This window comes from Meles meles, chromosome 16, assembly GCF_922984935.1.
Source record: "Meles meles chromosome 16, mMelMel3.1 paternal haplotype, whole genome shotgun sequence".
In the NCBI taxonomy this organism is placed as follows: domain Eukaryota; kingdom Metazoa; phylum Chordata; class Mammalia; order Carnivora; family Mustelidae; genus Meles; species Meles meles.
Window position 1 is genome coordinate 66,482,310 of NC_060081.1, and position 18,018 is coordinate 66,500,327.

At 43.5% G+C, this 18,018-nt stretch overlaps 1 protein-coding gene across 1 annotated transcript; it reads left to right on the plus strand.

The window, feature by feature from the left end:
- The first annotated feature begins 3,549 nt into the window (after positions 1-3,549).
- On the plus strand, positions 3,550-9,425 carry SRSF6 (serine and arginine rich splicing factor 6). Its single transcript, XM_045981360.1, has 6 exons — positions 3,550-3,804; positions 4,029-4,177; positions 5,513-5,637; positions 5,783-5,991; positions 6,273-6,356; positions 6,469-9,425. The coding sequence occupies exons 1-6, from the start codon at positions 3,698-3,700 to the stop codon at positions 6,827-6,829; spliced, it is 1,035 nt and encodes a 344-aa protein (XP_045837316.1). The 5' UTR covers positions 3,550-3,697; the 3' UTR covers positions 6,830-9,425.
- Positions 9,426-18,018: the final 8,593 nt, after the last annotated feature.

Genomic DNA, 18,018 nt, shown 5'->3' on the forward strand with positions numbered 1-18,018 from the left:
AATGCAGCCCTGCTGACACCTGTTTCAACCCAGTGAACCATTTTGGACCCCTGACCTCCCTAACTGTAAGCTAATAAATCTGTGTTGCTTTAAACCACTGAGTTGGTGGTAATTTTTAGAGCAGCCATTCACTTTATATATAGGAATTAATACAGTTCCCCAGAGTGTAGTTCTGAATTTTCTTCTGCTCTCCATCTAAATGTACTCTTTTGGGGTTTCCATCCAGTTTGTGACTAACTCACAGATTTATCTCTCTGGGCCACTGTGTGCATTTTCTTCCCACTTGACACTAATAGATTTTATTTGTTTATAGGTTCTTTTTAAATTTCTTTTTTTTTTTTTTTTTTTGACAGAGAGAAATCACAACTAGCAGAGAGGCAGGCAGAGAGAGAGAAGGAAGCAGGCTCCCCACCAAGCAGAGAGCCTGATGCGGGGCTCAATCCCAGGACCCTGGGATCATGACCTGAGCCAAAGGCAGAGGCTTTAACCCACTGAGCCACCCAGGCGCCCCTGTTTATAGGTTCTTAATGCATGTTTTACTGGGCATGTGCTTGGATGCTGTTGGCCCAAACTCATGTACTCAGAAAGGAAAAAAAAAAAAAAACAACAACTGCACATTCACAGTTAATCATAATTGGATGATTACATTTCCTTGTCATATTGCTCAGATGACAGCAGATATTTAAATAGTTCAGTATATCCCATTGCCTTGGGTGATGAAACCTTGTTATCCTGCCACTTCTGGTGAAAATTCAGGTTAATCCTTGAACACTTAGAACGAAAAAGAAGCCCATTCTCAGTGCCATACATGCCCTCACCGTCACAAGCGATACCTCAGGGGGCAATTCTGTGTCTCAGCAGACATTTGTCAACATGTCAAGACACTTTCATTGACCCCCAACATTGGCAACATTTAATCCAATACTACATTTGGAAAGTACCTTTAATCTCATCCCTTCTGAGGTTCTTTCAATCATCTACTTCCCATCTCTTTCTTTTTTTTTTTTTTAATATTTTATTTATTCGACAGAGAGAAATCACAACTAGGCAGAGAGGCAGGCAGAGAGAGAGGAGGAAGCAGGCTCTCCACGGAGCAGAGAGCCCGACGTGGGGCTCGATCCCAGGACACTGGGATCATGACCTGAGCCGAAAGCAGAGGCTTTAACCCACTGAGCCACCCAGGTGCCCCTTCCCATCTCTTTCAAACTATGTCCCTGGGGTGCCTGGGTGGCTCAGTGGGTTAAAGCCTCTGCCTTCGGCTCAGGTCATGATCCCAGGGTTCTGGGATTGAGCCCTGCATCGGGCTCTCTACTCAGTGGGGAGCCTGCTTCCTTCTCTCTCTCTGCCTACTTGTGATCTCTGTCGGTCAAATAAATAAAAAAATCTTTCAAAAAAAAAAAAAAAGAAATGGAACTCCTATGCTGTACATCTACGATTTCTCCTTTGAGTTGTTCTTCTGAAATATCAACAGAGGTGAGTTAGATCATTAAGACTCCACAGAATGCTGACGACCCAACACTCCCTTTAATGATCATATTTGAGACTGTGTCTTTGTCTGCAGCTGGTGCGTTAGGAGTTTTTTGGGTTTTTTTTGGTAAGAGTAGCCATTGTGGGGCACCTGGCTGGCTCGGTCCATGGAGTGTGTGGCTCTTGATCTCAGAGTGATGAGTTTGAGCCCCACGTTGGGTATAAAGATTATTTATATATATATAAAAAAAAAGGATGGGGGTTGCCATTGAGCTCTGGGGAAAGAGAGGTGAGAGGAAGCAGAGGATGACACCGCTGCATCTTTCTCTTTAGGCAAATGAGCTGCAAAGAGAGGCAGCAACACCCCATTTCCTGTACATATCCTTTAGTAAGGATATTACCCCATTACCTTCCCAAAAGGAATGTTCAGTACAACCAATACCGTATCAGTGCTTTTCTTTTTTTTTTTAAGATTTTATTTTATTTATTTGACAGATATCACAAGTAGGCAGAGAGGCAGACAGAGAGAGGGAGAAGCAGGCTCCCCGCTGAGCAGAGAGCCAGATGTGAGGCTCGATCCCAGGACCCTGAGATCATGACCTGAGCCGAAGGCAGAGGCTTAACCCACTGAGCCACCCAGGCGCCCTGTATCAGTGCTTTTGTTGATTCACCTCTAGCCCATAATGAATTTTAACGATTTTTAAAATATTGACAATTTGATGAGTGTGAAAATGTCTCATCGTTGAATTCTCTTTTCCCTAATTAATATAGCCCACGAATTTTTAAAGATCTAACTTGTATTGTATTTACCTAACTTTAACCACAGGCTGTTCAGCCTTTACCACTAGATGCCAGTATTAACACTTCTCCCCCCCACCCCCCCCCACCCCGTCCCTGCCACCAGCTTGCGTCTAGACTTTGCCAAAAGTCCCCTGGAGGGCAAGATCGCCCTCTTTCAACCAGCTGAAGAATATTGAGGTTGGACCACTCAAAAAGAGCTGGAGTATTCGGAGATACTTGAACAGCAAGTGGTATCTCACTGATACGGTTTCCTCTCTTGGCTTCTGTGACCCTGTGCTCTCCGGGTGTTCCCCATCTCTCTGCTCCCTCATTCCCAGTCTGTTTTGCTGTTGTCGAGTTTCAAGAGTACACCAGGGCCTTCTGCTCTCCACTGAAACTTACTTTTTCCGGGTTTTCATATAATTCTCCAGCTTTAAAAGGTATCTCTATTAATACACTTTAAAAATGTATATTTCTGCCACATTTAGAAAAGGTGCCTTCCAACTTGTTGGGGGAAGAGAGGGCGCTGGGACACCCGGGGACAGCGCACCTCTGCAAGAGGGCTGTCAGGTCTCGCTCGACTTTCTTGGGCCAGGGCCTCCCTTTGCGAGCACCCACAGCGAGCGTGGAATGACCAGGTACACAGCAATCTACAGGTGACTCAGCTGCCGGAGCTTCCAGAAAGGCCCACAGAGGGAGAGGGGGATGTGCCGCGAGGCGGTCAAGGCTGACGATGGCTGCGGGTGAGACCACCAGGGACAGACACCAGTAGGGCTGGGCGCTCACAACGCGAGCCCGACCGGGCCACCGCGACTTCGGAGCTCAAGCCCGGGAAGCGGTGAAATGAGCTAATCGTCTGTGTCCAAGCGCCGGTTCCCCGCCAAGCTGAGCGTGAGCACATCAGCAGCAGAAACTAACAGCTTCGCTTTCAGGAGCCAATCAGAGACCACGGAGGCCTATTATGACAACCTCGAGAACCAATGAAAAACCGGAATCCTCCCGGCCGGCCTCCTGAGCGCCTGTCCCGAGAGAGTCGCCGAGAGGAAGTTTTGTAGAAAGTACAAATTAGAAGACAAGTCTGTGGCTCGACAACGGGACACTGTGTTTACAAAGATGCGTGTAGAAAACAGTGTGAGCGAACAGAACCTCACCTCACAGAAACCTCGCGGACGGGGACCTCCAGTCACCCCCCCCCCCCCCAAAGCCCAGGGCTCCAACGCGGGAGGGTACGCGCTGCGCGCTGACGTCACGCGCCGGCCCCGCCCCCCCAGCCCGCCCGCCCTTATAGCGTAACCCTGGCGCGCGCGCACCATTGTGTGGCTGGACTCGGCCGCCGCTGCGGTGTGAGGCGCGTGTACAGGCTCTCGCCGTCCCCGCACCCGCACCGCGGCTTTTGCCTTGCGGTCCGCTGTTCGATAGCCAGCCTTCGGGGCCACTGCCCGCCACGGACATGCCGCGCGTCTACATAGGACGCCTTAGTTACAACGTCCGGGAGAAGGACATCCAGCGCTTTTTCAGTGGCTATGGCCGCCTTCTCGAAATAGACCTCAAAAATGGGTGAGTCGGGCCTGGGCACCCGCGTCCTCCCGCAACGCCCCGGGTCTGGCGGCGGCGGGGCCCTGCCGGACGGAAGAGGGCCAAGGCCGCGGCGCCGCGTGGCAGGGCCTCCAAGATGGCGGCGGCGCGGGGCCGCGGGAGCGCGCGCGGGGAGTGGGAGCGCGCGCGTGCGCGTCTCCGGCCTAATGACGCCTGCCGGTTCCCGGCCCTCGCGCCGCCCCCAGGTACGGCTTCGTGGAGTTCGAGGACTCCCGCGACGCCGACGACGCCGTTTACGAGCTGAACGGCAAAGAGCTCTGCGGCGAGCGCGTGATCGTGGAGCACGCTCGGGGCCCGCGCCGCGATCGCGACGGCTACAGCTACGGAAGCCGCAGTGAGTCCCACCCCCGCGCGCTCCGCGTCCTTGGGACCCTGGGGGCGGGGCTTAGGGTGGGCGCAGGCTTAGGGTGGGCAGGGTGGGGCCTCCCAGCCCGGGCAGGCGCGGTGGCAGGGGTCCATTGATTACAGTGTCCCCGGGCTTTGCTGCCTTCGCGCCTGCCCGGGGCAGCCACGGGACGCCGGAGCGCGGGGACTGGGTTGTGGGTTTTGCTTAGCCAGGGTTGGGGTGTTGGGGGGGGGGGCGGGTTAAATTTTCTTAATTTTGGTTATTTGCTAAGTTGGGAGGGGGGTGGTTTGGGCCCCTGTCAGCACTGTCGTGGGCTCTGCCCACGGAGGAAGTGAGGGATGGCTGTATTTGTTATATTCCCCTTGCTTACCTGACAGTGCTTTAGCTAGAAATGGGAATGTGTTAGTGTAGAAGTTTGAGGGCAGGCCGGGTGGGGGTGGGAGGTGGGGACGGGGTCAGGGGAGGGGTGTTAAGTTTAGATCTTAGATTTAATTAAATTGGCGGGGGCCAAAGAAAATGCTATTTTGAAGTAATGTGGTATAGTACCACAAAGTAGACTTACATGAGCTTTATGCTATATTGGAACTAGTTGGGGCATGTTATTGGGAGGAGGTGGGAGGGGTTTGGTTATGTTAAATGTTTGATGTTGAAATTGTTGCATGTTGAATTCAAACTTTTTAACAAGTCCTTGATGTTTCAATTTGAAAGTGACCAATGGGGCTGAGGCTGTGTCCACTGAGGCTAAGATGACTGCCTTTCCTGATTGGCCTTGGCTTTTCCATACATTGTGTGACCCTTGCCCTATGACCCTTTGGCTGACCTTACCGGAAGCCATGACGACAGCAGCCTTTTGCCATTAGACGCAGGGTGATGGTGAGGATTCCAAGGGTTAGACAAAACTGGTTAATCTGAACTAGGTGACTGTTACCTTGCGTGTTTTGTGGCCAAACCACCACCAAAAACCTCACACTGTGATGTAAGTACTTAGTGTAACTAGTAAACATTTTTGTAAAATGTAGAAATGCATGTAATCAGTTAAGTTTTATATTTTACAATGTTCTGTAAAATAAAACTTAGCGAGGTAAATTGAATAAAGGAGCAGTCACTCTCTAACAGATTGTAGGAGAAGTTTAGTTGGATTTAGTCTATTTGACTTGCCCTTAATTTAATTTATGGCAAATCACAACTGTATCGAAGGTTTAGCAATATAATAGCAAAGTCCTACTCCAGTAAATAAAAGTTGATATGTTTGTACTAACTTTCAAAAAAAACATGCATCCCTATCATTACAAAGCATCTAATTATTCTCTTCATGTGATAAAGGTGGTGGAGGTGGATACAGCAGTCGGAGAACCTCTGGCAGAGACAAATACGGACCACCTGTTCGTACAGAATTCAGACTTATTGTAGAAAACCTTTCTAGTCGTTGCAGTTGGCAAGATTTAAAGGTATGTGCTATAATTTGAGATAAAAATAATGTGCCTAATGTTGAAAAGGTAGGCTTTTATTTCATTTTCCTTCTGAGAATTGAGTACGGTATGTAGATCTTTTTCTTTACCTTTCTAGGTTTGACCAGTCTTGTTGCTTTTTTAGGATTTCATGAGACAAGCAGGTGAAGTAACCTATGCGGATGCTCACAAAGAACGCACAAATGAAGGCGTGATTGAGTTCCGTTCCTACTCTGACATGAAGCGTGCTCTGGATAAACTGGATGGTACAGAAATAAATGGCAGGAATATTAGGCTCATTGAGGATAAACCACGAACGAGCCATAGGCGATCTTACTCTGGAAGCAGATCAAGGTAATTTGTTGAAAGATAGGGGAAAGGAGAGGAAACAATACTTGCCAAGAGCAGAGGAAAATCAAATGGCAGTACTTGAATTGGAACTTAATTGAAACAAGTTCAGTATTTGGTGTCTTTTTTTATTGTGCATTATTGGGTTCTTTTCCAGTGTGCTTTCAGGTAGATTTAATTTGTAGTAAACGATTACATTTTGTTTGCGTATTATTTTTTGTAAGCGACACAAAAGTTCGTTTTGAGATGTATTGCGATTAAGATTTTTATTGTGTTTCTGGTTATAGGTCACGGTCTAGAAGAAGGTCACGAAGTAGGAGTCGCAGGAGCAGCCGCAGTAGATCTCGAAGTATCTCAAAAAGCCGCTCCCGGTAAATAATGAGCTGTTAAGTTTTTTTTTGTTTTGTTTTTTTTCTGATTGTTACTGTGCTTGTGTGTTCTGGCAAGGTACTGAAAAAAAAAAAATCGACTCTTCTTGTCCAGATCCAGGTCTCGGAGCAAAGGTCGATCACGTTCTCGATCAAAAGGCAGGAAATCTAGATCAAAAAGCAAATCAAAGCCCAAGTCTGATCGGGGCTCCCGTTCGCGCTCTCGAAGCAGATCTAAGGAGTATGAGAAATCTCGAAGCAGGTCTCGTTCTCGATCTCGTTCCCCCAAAGAAAATGGAAAAGGTGATATAAAGTCAAAATCTAGATCAAGAAGCCAGTCTCGTTCAAATTCACCCCTACCTGCCCCACCCTCAAAGGCACGGTCCGTGTCCCCTCCACCAAAAAGAGCCTCAAGATCCCGCTCTAGATCTCATTCAAAGTCAAGATCACGGTCCAGATCGAGTTCCAGAGATTAACCTAGAACTCTATATTCTTTGCACACTATTATGGAACACTTTCCTACTTGCTTAGGCAGTTACTCTTCCATGTTTGTACTCGGCCTCTTCTGCAAGAGGAATCTCCTGAAAATGGGGCACACAGAAATTTAATTTGTGGCCAAATTTGATGAAAAAAAAAAAAAATGAGGTTCTAAAGAAATGGTGGCATGAAGTCAAAGACCCTCTCCCTTCTTTGTAGAATTAAGATAACTTTGATTTTATAGCTTTTGAGCTAAAATAACTTTTGTAAAGATTAAGCTCATTTAGATTTTTTTTAAGTATTTCAGCAGGATCTGCTGCAGGGATTTTGTTGTTTTGTTTGCTTTTAAATTAACCGTTTCAGGCTTTGAATACCTAAGGCTTTAGAGGGAGATCCCGATTTTCAATTATGTTGGCTTTTTATAAAGCTTGAGTTATGTAAGATTTCAATAAAAATTTGCTACCAAGTTGATTGCCTTACTGAATAGGTCACTTAAATTCCTTTAAATACTGATAATTTGTTCTTTGTGAAACAGTGTAAATTCTACATAAGTGTAAAAGCAGGCAAGTCTCAGACCAGCAATAAATTACTCCATTTGGATAACATTTGTGCTGTTAATCAAATTTGCCAAAGTCTATCTGCCCCTTTGAGTTAAGTTAAAATAAATAAAAGGTATTTTGTAGTCAGTTATATGATTTTTGCCTAAATTAGTAGGTTTTAAATAATGAAACTTTTTAAACTTAAGTTTGCTCACACTCTTGAAAGAAGTAGTTCTTAACACTTGGGATCCCATTTAGTAATTCTGCTTTCTGGAAGTGGTCAGTGTAATTAGTGTTTTGTTCGAGTATGGTTCTGTGGTCTTCAATGTTTGTTACATAAAAATGGAAGTAGCCTTTCTTTGATTGGAAATTTAGTATATTGTTCAAAGTAGAAAAGCAAATACTGCATTTTCTGCTGGAAGATCATTACATTTAACAGGCACTTAACGGGTTGCTTGGTAAAATCAGTTGCTTATTAAAGTAAAATTCTACCCAATAGTCAGTCCTCCTTGTAGTTGACAAGGTTATGTAATAATTGGTTAGATCATCCTGGTAACTTTACGACATGGTTGGCTTGAAAAGGATTTACATAGATAAACCCTAATTTTTCTGTACTTTATTATGAAGTGTAATGTGCTATGGAAGCCAAATTATACTGCAAATTTGTAGGAGGTACTGGGTAACCAGTTAGTCCCTATATCTGTAGATCTAATTAGTTGAAATTGCAGTTTGAGAAATGAATTACCTTAGATCTTTTTGTTCAGGTACTTTTCAATGAAATTGAAGCACTCATTAACCTTGGTTTGAAACTGAGATGTAGGTTATTTGACTCAGCTTTTATATCTTCCAGGAGCTGTCACTGTAGGTATCAAGGGCTGGGTTGTACTATGTAATAGGGCATGATGGTACGGTGCTCATCATGCCACAGGTATGACTAGAAAGCATGATAATCTAGAGTTGGTTTATAGGTTCGAATAATCCAGAAGGCATACCTGATAAAATGAGGCTACTTTTAAAAAAAAAAAGGAGTCAAAAATTTTAGGCATCAGAATCAGAGTAGCTAGGAATACTTGATAATGAGTAAAAAGACTTGTTTTTGAGAAATTTCTGGGCTTCCTGTTAAACAAAATCTTAGAGCCTACTCTTAGGAATATAGTGTCCCAAAAGATCGATGCTTCTTCCATAACCTTATTTTCTTTACTTTCATACTTCCTAAAGTTTAGATATTCATAAGAACTGGGTTTTTTTTTCCAGTATAAACTTCAGGATTTCAGAGAAGACACTGGTGTCTACAGTCGTAGTTCATTATTTTGCCTACTTGAAAGAACAGAAATTACAACTCTTACATGAAGAGGCACATCTCCAGCTGCCTTTCAAAATTCGGTTTAAGAATTGGCTTTGACCAAAGGTCTCTTGTTTTCAGGGAAAAAACAAAAGCTTTTAAAACCACAGCCTTTTAAAAAGGAAGGGGGGGAAATACCACAATGTGAAATTTGACTTTGTAAAGTCATCCTCCAACTGGGCTTTCTTGTATTAGTGTAACATCATATGATAATAGGTTTTGTGTGCGTTGTTAGCTGCCCCCAAAGTGGGTAATTGGAAGATAAATGCCTACACCCATAAGTTTTCTGGTAATAGCAAAGACCAGCTTAGTGAAAACCTAGTCCTACTCCATACCTGTGGACCTGTACATCATTGGATATGCTAAAGCCCTAGAACACTGACCCAGTTAAGAACAGAGTTGACTGAAATGTTTAGTTTCTTGCTAATTTATAAGTAGAATCTGAGAGTCTGCAACATGCCATGTGTACATCTGTGGCTGGATAGAGTATTACACAGAGAGCAAAAACAAAGCAACATGAGGATTCCCCTTTCTTTCACCTGATAATGTTGATTGATAAGCCATAGTGCCTTTAAGGCCAGTTTGAGTCCTACCAGTTCCTGTGATTACGTTCCAGTCCTGTGTTGTCACTACCTTCATCTTGGTATCTTCTTTTTCCCACTTGTTAACCCACTTTATGCTTTATCTCCTCAATAAAATGCTTACTGAGGGAAAGGCTCGTTTTGAATTTATTTGTATTCCCACTCGGTGCCAGATATTTGGCACATGGTTTTTTGAACTAGAGTTGGCCATGGGCAAGCCATTCCTGACTTGAGTAGGAGAAAAGGGCCTTGTTCAGTTCCCCAGAGAGCTGTGTTTAGGATCAACACAGTGGATGGCTTATCTTGGGGGAAAGTCTTTACCAGTCAGTCTTGAATGTTATCTGTAAAATGGTCAGCATAAGTCATGAGTTGTGAAGATGGGTTAATATCTAGAGTGTCTCGCTGGCTTGGTCCAGGAGCATGTGACTCGATCTCAAGGTTGTAGGTTTGAGCCCCATGTTGGGTATAGAGATTGCTTTAAAATCTTTTTTAAAACAAAGGTTAGGGATGCCTGGGCGACTCATTTAAAGGGGCTACCTTCCGCTCAGCTCATGATCCCAGAGGTGTGGCATTGAGCCCCACGTAGGGTTCTCTGCTCAACAGGGAGAGTGCTTTCTCCCACTGCCTGCCATTCCCCCTGCTTGTGTGCTAACTCACACTGTCAAATAAAATCTTTAAAAATACTAAATAAAAATAAAAATTAGTAAGAGGGAAGTGTTTAGTACCATAATGAGTACTACCTGCTACTGTGAAGAATTAAGCATACAAAACCTTTTTTATATTGTCTTATTTTCACATGAAATTTACTTGTTACCTTGTAGTGATTGAACATTTTCCATAACAATTTCTCAGGAAAAGTAAGAAGCTTTAATCACCTTTTCCAAGGTCCTTAACCTAATTTCCTTAACTTAGAACTTGGAGCATTGTAAACTTTGGCAGTTTACATTTAGGAAATTTCACATTGTTATTTACCTTGTGTTCAGAAAGTGTTTTGTCACTATTCAGTTTCAGTCCTATGACAGTTGAATGATACTTTAAGTTTTTATTTTTTTAAAGATTTTATTTATTTGACAGAGAGATCACAAGTAGGCAGAGAGCTAGGCGGCGGGGAGCAGGCTCCCTACTGAGCAGAGAGCCCGGTGCGGGCTAGATCCCAGGACCATGAGATCATGACCTGAGCCGAAGGCAGAGGCTTAACCCACTGAGCCACCCAGGCGCCCCAAATGTTCTTGAGTTTTGACTTAATTACAAAAGTATACATACTTAGGGACTTAAAGGGTCTTTCCTTAGAGCCCTTTGGCTAAGGTAGCTGCTATTAACAATATGTCTGTGCCTAGATTTTGGTCCTAAAATCTGTTCCAACAAGCTGTTCCTACCACGAGTGGTATTCTACGACTTGTTTTTACTTAGAGATCTGCTATTTAAATGACTGGCAAGTATACTCCTGAATGTATAAACACACTTTTTCAGTACCAACATTGTTTTATTGAAGTAATCCCTTGGCTTATATGGCAGGAATGAAAAATACTACTTTTAATATTCAATTTTAATATTTTAATTTTAATTTTAATAAATTCAATTTTAATATCAAACAATGAGAATATAGAGAGTTGTTTTTTTTTGTTTTTGTTTTTTTTTATTTATTTCACAGAGAGAAATCACAACTAGACAGAGAGGCAGGCAGAGAGAGAGGAGGAAGCAGGCTCCCTGCAGAGCAGAGAGCCTGATGTGGGGCTCAATCCCAGGATTCTGGGATCATGACCTGAGCTGAAGGCAGAGGCTTTAACCCACTGAGCCACCCAGGCGCCCCGAGAATATAGAGAGTTTTAACATAGTTTAGTATCTGGTAAATCTACAAGCATTAAAGTTTGAACTTTTCTAAGCAGTACCGCTTCCTGAATAAGATGGATATATGTATATTTAAAACCGTGTATGCTTCTGTGTGCTAAAAGGATGAGTTGATGGGATTATGTAATTGATCTAGGCCCTCAATAGCTTGTTTAGATTGTGTTGGCTGTGTAACAGCAGTCCACAGATGGGCCCCCAGTGTAGTACTTAATAAATGGTTAACTTTTTTTTTTTTTGAGATTTATTTATTTATTGTAGAGAGAGCATGCAAGTGGAAGAGAGAAAATCCCTAGACAGACTCCCCACTGAGCTCAGAGCCTGACTGGGAGCTCTATCCCAGGAGCCTGAGATTGTGACTAAGAGGAAATGAAGAGTCAGCTGCTAACCAGTTGAGCCATGCAGGTGCCACAGTGATTTTAAGTTTTTATACTTGAACAGGAAGGAATTGTTCCTTCAGAAGTTGGAAGAGAAGCATAAAAGAGTTAATAACAGCAAATTCCACCTTTGACCCTTTGGAGGAAGCCAGGATTGCTAGTTTTTTGTGTATCCTGGAAATGCAAATCTACAAAAATTGATAGTCACAGGGTAGTTTATCATAGGTCATTGGAATTTTACAAAGACAAGTAACAAGTATTGCAGCTCAAACCCTAGGAAACTACTTGTAATTAAATTTTTATTTACTGTTAACATCCATCTATTTACACCTATTTTCAGTATCATTTCTTAATTTTTTTTAAAATTTTATTTATTTATTTGGCAGAGAGATAGGGAGTACAAGAGTACAAGTAGCCAAAGCAGCAGGCAGAGGGAGAGGGAGAAGCAAGCTCCCCGCTGAGCATGGAGCCTGCCTGATGCAGGGCTCGATCCCAGGACCCTAGGATCATGACCTGAGCCGAAGACAGCAGCTCAACCAACTGAGCCACCCAGGGGCCCCTTCCGTATCATTTCTAAGGAAGTCCTAGAATTATGATTTATAAGCAGAGGTAGGAGGATTTAAATCCTAGTTAAGTTTCTAACAGCCCTGAAACATTAAAAAAAAAAAATGTGTCAGATAATTCCTAGTGAAATTAGATTGAGGAAGGCTCAGAAAGTACAGAATGCACATACTTTTAAGTAGAATTATTCTGGTAAATAGGAAAACTCTGTACGAAAAATACCGTTTTCGATTTCGCTAATTATACTTTGTTTCATTTACATGGGTTTTTTTGGTTTTTTTCCTCCTGAATCCTAGGAAAGTAGAGACATCTTGCTGTTCTATCCCTAAAAACTATTTCCTAGTAATGGGACACTGTGTAACTACAGTGCCTACTAAAAATAGCGTCAGTAGTTTCTACTGGACGGTCCATAGTTCTGTTTCATTAGTGGTCTGCTAATATTCTTTACATTAGTCAGGATCATTTGCCACATTTTGTTGTCCTGGTTCTTTGGTCTCTTCTAATCTAGACTGGGTGCTCTTGACATTGTCATTTTTGAAGAGTAGAGGACAGTTAACTTTGTAGAATTTTCCCTCAATTTGGGTTTGTCTGATGTTTCCTCATGATTGCATTTTTAGCAGGAATATCACAAGAATGAGACTGCTCGGTGCACTATATCTAGTCATTTTGTAATAACCTTTAAGTCACTATTTCTGTGAATAGACAGTCTTATTAAGTTAAAAGAAGGAGGGGCGCCTGGGTGGCTCAGTGGGTTAAAGCTTCTGCCTTCAGCTAGGGTCATGATCTTGTGGTCCTGGGATCGAGCCCCACATCGGGCTCTCTGCTCCACGGGGATCCTGCTTCCTCCTCTCTCTCTGCCTGCCTCTCTGCCTAGTTGTGATCTCCGTCTGTCAAATAAAATCTTAAAAAAAAAAAAAAAGTTAAAAGAAGGAGTTTTTGGTTTTAGGGAGGGAGCCAATCATTTTCAAATTTAAGAGCTGCTGAAGGGAGAGCTTTATTGGCAACAGATAGTACTCCATTACCACTGAAAGCTGGAGAGTGATTCTAGCCCAGGGCCAAAAAGGGAGCAGGAGGCCACTTTAAATAGATGAGAGATGGCAAAGATGAACTAGAAATAAGCTGCGTCCTCACATAGAAAATAGTGCCGTCTAGTATTGTGGGGGTAAATGCTGTTATCCAAGCACTCTTGGCAGATCCTTAAAGAGTAATCCTTGGGGCGCCTGGGTGGCTCAGTGGTTTAAGCTGCTGCCTTCGGCTCGGGTCATGATCTCAGGGTCCTGGGATCGAGTCCCATGTCCGGCTCTCTGCTCTGAAGGGAGCCTGCTTCCCTCTCACTCTCTCTGCCTGCCTCTCTGCCTACTTGTGATCTCTCTCTGTCAAATAAGTAAATAAAATCTTAAAAATAAAATAAAAATTTAAAAAAAAAAAAAAAGTAATCCTTAAAGATTAGCTGCTCTTACTAAAACATTCTGTAAATAGTCAAACCCTAAAACTTCTAGCCAATGGAGGAAAAGGTAGGCAAAGCAGAGTTGCTGAATATGGTGCCCAAGTATGAGAATAATTGACCACTACTACGTTTTAGCTATCATAAACAGCTTTGAGTGTGCTATTTAAATATATTGCTGTTCTTTTGATTTTAGAAGATTGCAGACACCAGCTAGAGAATAGTGATGAACCTTGGGTAGTTACTCGGCTTTAATAATATAGATCTGTCTGCTTCCTCTCCAGGTAATTGTGAAGGAAATCCTAGACATTACAGCTAAGGGTAGTTCACTATATACCTCTAAAAAACATCTTAAGTCTCCTCAATTTCTTGTTCTCCGTAGTATATTTGTTGATGGTCACTGTTGAGTAGTTTCTCAGTCTTGATTTTGCTGATTGCATTCTCATGGTATCGTCTGGCGTGTTCTGGACCTAAACAGTGGTTCTCAAAGTGTGCATGGACCAGTAATATTGGCAGCATCCTCTAGGAATTTGTTTAAAATGCAGTTTCTCAAGCCCTACCCTAGATCACTGAATCAGGAACTTAAGTTGGAGCCCAGCCATAGTGGTGTTATAATAAGCCTTCCAAATGATTCTGGTGCATGCTTAAGTTGGAGATCTGTATTCTAGAGGCTTTGTCAGATTCTGGTGGGGTTTTTTTCCTTCCCAAAACTACTTGGGTATCTTTTGTCATTGGCAGGCATTGATGATCTTTGCCTAGGCCCATTAAACCATGAACCCATGATTTTAAACACCTGTTTTTCAATCCATGGCAGTTCTCCTTACTGGTGTTGCCTTTTTCTATCTTTAGTCAGTGGAGGTCAACTCAGGTTGCCTCCTGAGTTCATTCAAAGCAGCCCTAGTAATCTTAACAGTTAACCTTGCCTTCTAATATGGTGGGATTTCTAAACTTAACTTTCTAGTCCCAGACCTGGAAGCAGCCATTTCTCTAATGAACCCAGGTTATCTTTATTTGGAAACGGTATTTAGCAAGCACAACCTGGGCCCTTGTGTGTTCATTGCTTCTCAGTGGATTTCTGCTCTTGTGAAGGTCCTCTCCTGCAGGCTAAACATCCCCTCAGCTGCCTCAGTGTGGCAGTTTTAAAGCCCTAACCATCTCTGTTGTCTCCCTGTATTCTGGGTGGTCGGGTCCCTCTTACAGAGTGGGGCACGCTAGTCAGAGACAGCTCTCCAGATTTGCTTTAACCTGCTCCTAGCAGGGGCGCCTAGATGGCTCAGTTGGTTAAGTGTCTGCTTGCAGCTTGGATCCTGATCCTGGAGTCCTGGGATCAAGCTCTGCCTTGGACTCCTTCCTCCATGGAGAGTTTGCCTTTGCTTCTGTCCTTCCCCCTGGCTTGTGCATGTGTGCACACGTGCTCTAACTCTCAAATAAATGAATACCAATCTTATTTTAAGATCATGAAAAAAAAACCCTGCTCAGAACGAGTAAGTAGTATGTGGACACCTTGCCCTAATAGATGCTTAGCTGAATTCTGGGTCAGTTCTGGCAAAGAAGTGAGGAAACTTTTTAATATCCCTACAGAATATCTTCCGCTCCTTCAGAGTGTTTAAGCAAATAATGTGTTCTCTTGCTCTGGGTAACAGGACTAGGGGGAGAAGGAAATTCAGAGCATAAATTTCAGTGTGGTTGTAGAGTACACAACAGCATTGTAATTGGAATGAGTAAATGACATCTTAAGTTACAGCTTTCGCTCACCTTTGCTGTAGATGACATTCCCCTGCAGACCCAGCATCGATAACTGTGGCTGATTGTAGTAAGCTGATCAGTGTAATATCCTGAGTCATAATGGTCCAAACTCACATTCAGTAAACACTTAGTAAGAGCCTTGCCAAATTCGTTCATAGATCTACATATATTTCTGTAAATCTTCCCCCCCGACCCCCGCTTTATGATCAGAGTACCGCCTGTCCCTTGATTTCGGCCAGTGGAATTTTGGCAGGCATGACATGTTTAGTAGACGATGTTACCCTTCCCTTCCTCAGAGATGCCTACCTCTAATCCTGTAACCTATCAATATATACCTTACATGATAAAAGGAACTTTGTAAATGTGACTAAGGTCTGGAAATAAGATTATCCTCGATTATCCAAGTGGGTCCAGTGTAATTACAATAGGAAGGTTGAAAGTAAAAAGATCAGAAAAGGTTGATGTGAAAACAAGCAAAATGAGAGATTTGAAGATGCTACACTCCTGGCCTTGAAGATGGAAGGGACCACTAGGCAAGAAAACTAAATTGTCTACAGCCTCTGGACGGAGCACAGCCCTACCCACAGCTTGACTCTGACGGTCCTCTCCAGGCTAAACAGCCCCTTCAACTCATTTTGGACTTCTGATCTCTACAACTGTAAGGTAACACATTTTTCCTTTAAGCCACCAAAGTTGTGGTAGTTACTGCAGCAGGAGGAAAGGCTTAAGCAGCACTTGTACACATGGGCTTGGTCTTTGGCATCTCAGTCATCACTATGACAATAATACCCTTGTAAGCCTGCTGGTGGGAGATGAGACAGGTGGGGCCAAGCTGTCAGTTAGCCTCAGCCACCTACAGCTTGAAACAACAGCCCAGCCTAAACACGCCAACCTGTAGACAATGAAAAGGGAAAACTTAGGGGGTTACTCCATTTTGCCTAAACAGATACTTGACTTTTTTTTTCTTCTTTTTTTATGATTGGAATACTTCCAACAGCTCCCTCCCTGTAGAGTTTAGGTTGGTGGTGGCCCTCATCGGAAGGGCATAGTGTCTTATACATACAGCCCTTTTTCCAACTCCTGATAACCACTGTCCCATTTTCCTAGCCCCAGCGATCTTTTGCTAACAATTGTGATTTTCCAGCAACCGACGCACACCTTTAAAAACAGACCCTTTATTAAATTCTCTTCAAATTTATTTAGAGTGATGCCATGTTTCCTGTCATGACCCTAACAGATAACAAGTAAATATTTCCTATTTCAATAAAGTATAAAACATCACACTTACTTGATGAAGTCTGCTTTTCTCATTTGCTATCCAAAGCCAGGAAAAGTTTTCTTGAGTTAACAAGTACACTGAGGAACTTTATTCTTAGCTCTCAGTAGATAAGCTTTTCTGAGGGACATACCCACCCACCCTGCCACCCTCATATCTGGCTAACATTGTCCAAGTACCTGGCTTGTACCAGAAAGCCAGTGTGTGTGTTCCTTGAGTGGAAGAAGAAGGAAGATTGGAAGGTAAGTTCCTAGCAACACCATTCCAAATAGCTGATTCTGTGTTAGGAAGTGCTATGGACTCTCTATCTCCACAAAATTCATGTGGCAGTCTAATCCGGATGTGAAGCCAGGAAAACTTTATACTAGACATGAAATCTGCAGCGCCTTGATCTGGATGTTCCAGCATCCAGAACTGGGAGAAAAAAGTTTCTGTTGTAAGCCATAGTGTCGTCTGTGGTGGTCTGTCCTAGTAGCCCCAGTGCACTAGGTCATGAAGGTATCTGGAAAATGAAATCAGAAGATGGCCTGGAGCAGACAGAGCCAGAAGAAAGCAACATACTGCCTTGTACAGAGACCAGGATCTTGGACCACTTTTCCTAAGTGGTATTTGTCCCCACTGACAAGCAATTCTTTGGGAAGAAAGTCCTTGGTCTAGGAAATAGAACACCTTGAGATCCAGTGAGACCCAGTTTGGGCTTTTGACCTCCCAAACTACAAGGTAATTTGTGCTTTTCTAAGTCACTAACTGTAATTTGTTCCACAAAAGAAAATAAATACGCCTTGATTGAATGATCTTTTTTTGTTGGGTACCTGAGTGTCCTAAGATAGGAATTCTATCAGTATGTTGAGAGGAAGGTTCAAATGTTTAGCAGGGTGGGGGTAAGGGAAATAGCTGAGGCTCTGGCCCTCACCGAAACAAGTTCTAGCGGTTATAAACATAAGCTTCCATTCCCAATGCCAAATAAGTTTTTTTTTTTAAGATTTTATTTATTTGACAGAGAGAGATCACAAGTAGGCAGAGAGGCAGGCAGAGAGAGAGGAGGAAGCAGGCTCCCTGCGGAGCAGAGAGCCCGATGCGGGGCTCGATCCCAGGACCCTGAGATCATGACCTGAGCCGAAGGCAGCGGCTTAATCCACTGAGCCACCCAGGCGCCCCCCAAATAAGATTTTATCAATGAAGTTCTGAGTAACAAACCCATGCGTGGGGGAGAGCAAGACCTGAAGCTGATTGTGTTTGGGAACTTGGGTCTCCCTTGCCTTTTCCACTATGGACCCACAAATATGTAGTCTGGGTATGAGAAGTGTCCAGTCGTTACACTGGTTTCAGTTCATACTACTCCCAGTATCACCTAGACTTAAGATCCCATCTCCTGCCATTAAGTGTGTGATGAAACCCAAGTCCCTAGCAGCTGGTCCCCATCTCTAATCAGTAACCACCTCCAGGATAGAAGAGACACCAGGCCACCCCCACTCCC

What these genes read in the sequence shown, in the direction of transcription:
- SRSF6 (XM_045981360.1), top strand. Translation starts at nt 3,698, where the DNA reads ATGCCGCGCGTCTACATAGGACGCCTTAGTTACAACGTCCGGGAGAAG. An exon ending in CTACAGCTACGGAAGCCGCA is followed by an intron (nt 4,178 to 5,512) that starts GTGAGTCCCACC and finishes CATGTGATAAAG; the next exon opens with GTGGTGGAGGTGGATACAGC. An exon ending in TACTCTGGAAGCAGATCAAG is followed by an intron (nt 5,992 to 6,272) that starts GTAATTTGTTGA and finishes TTCTGGTTATAG; the next exon opens with GTCACGGTCTAGAAGAAGGT.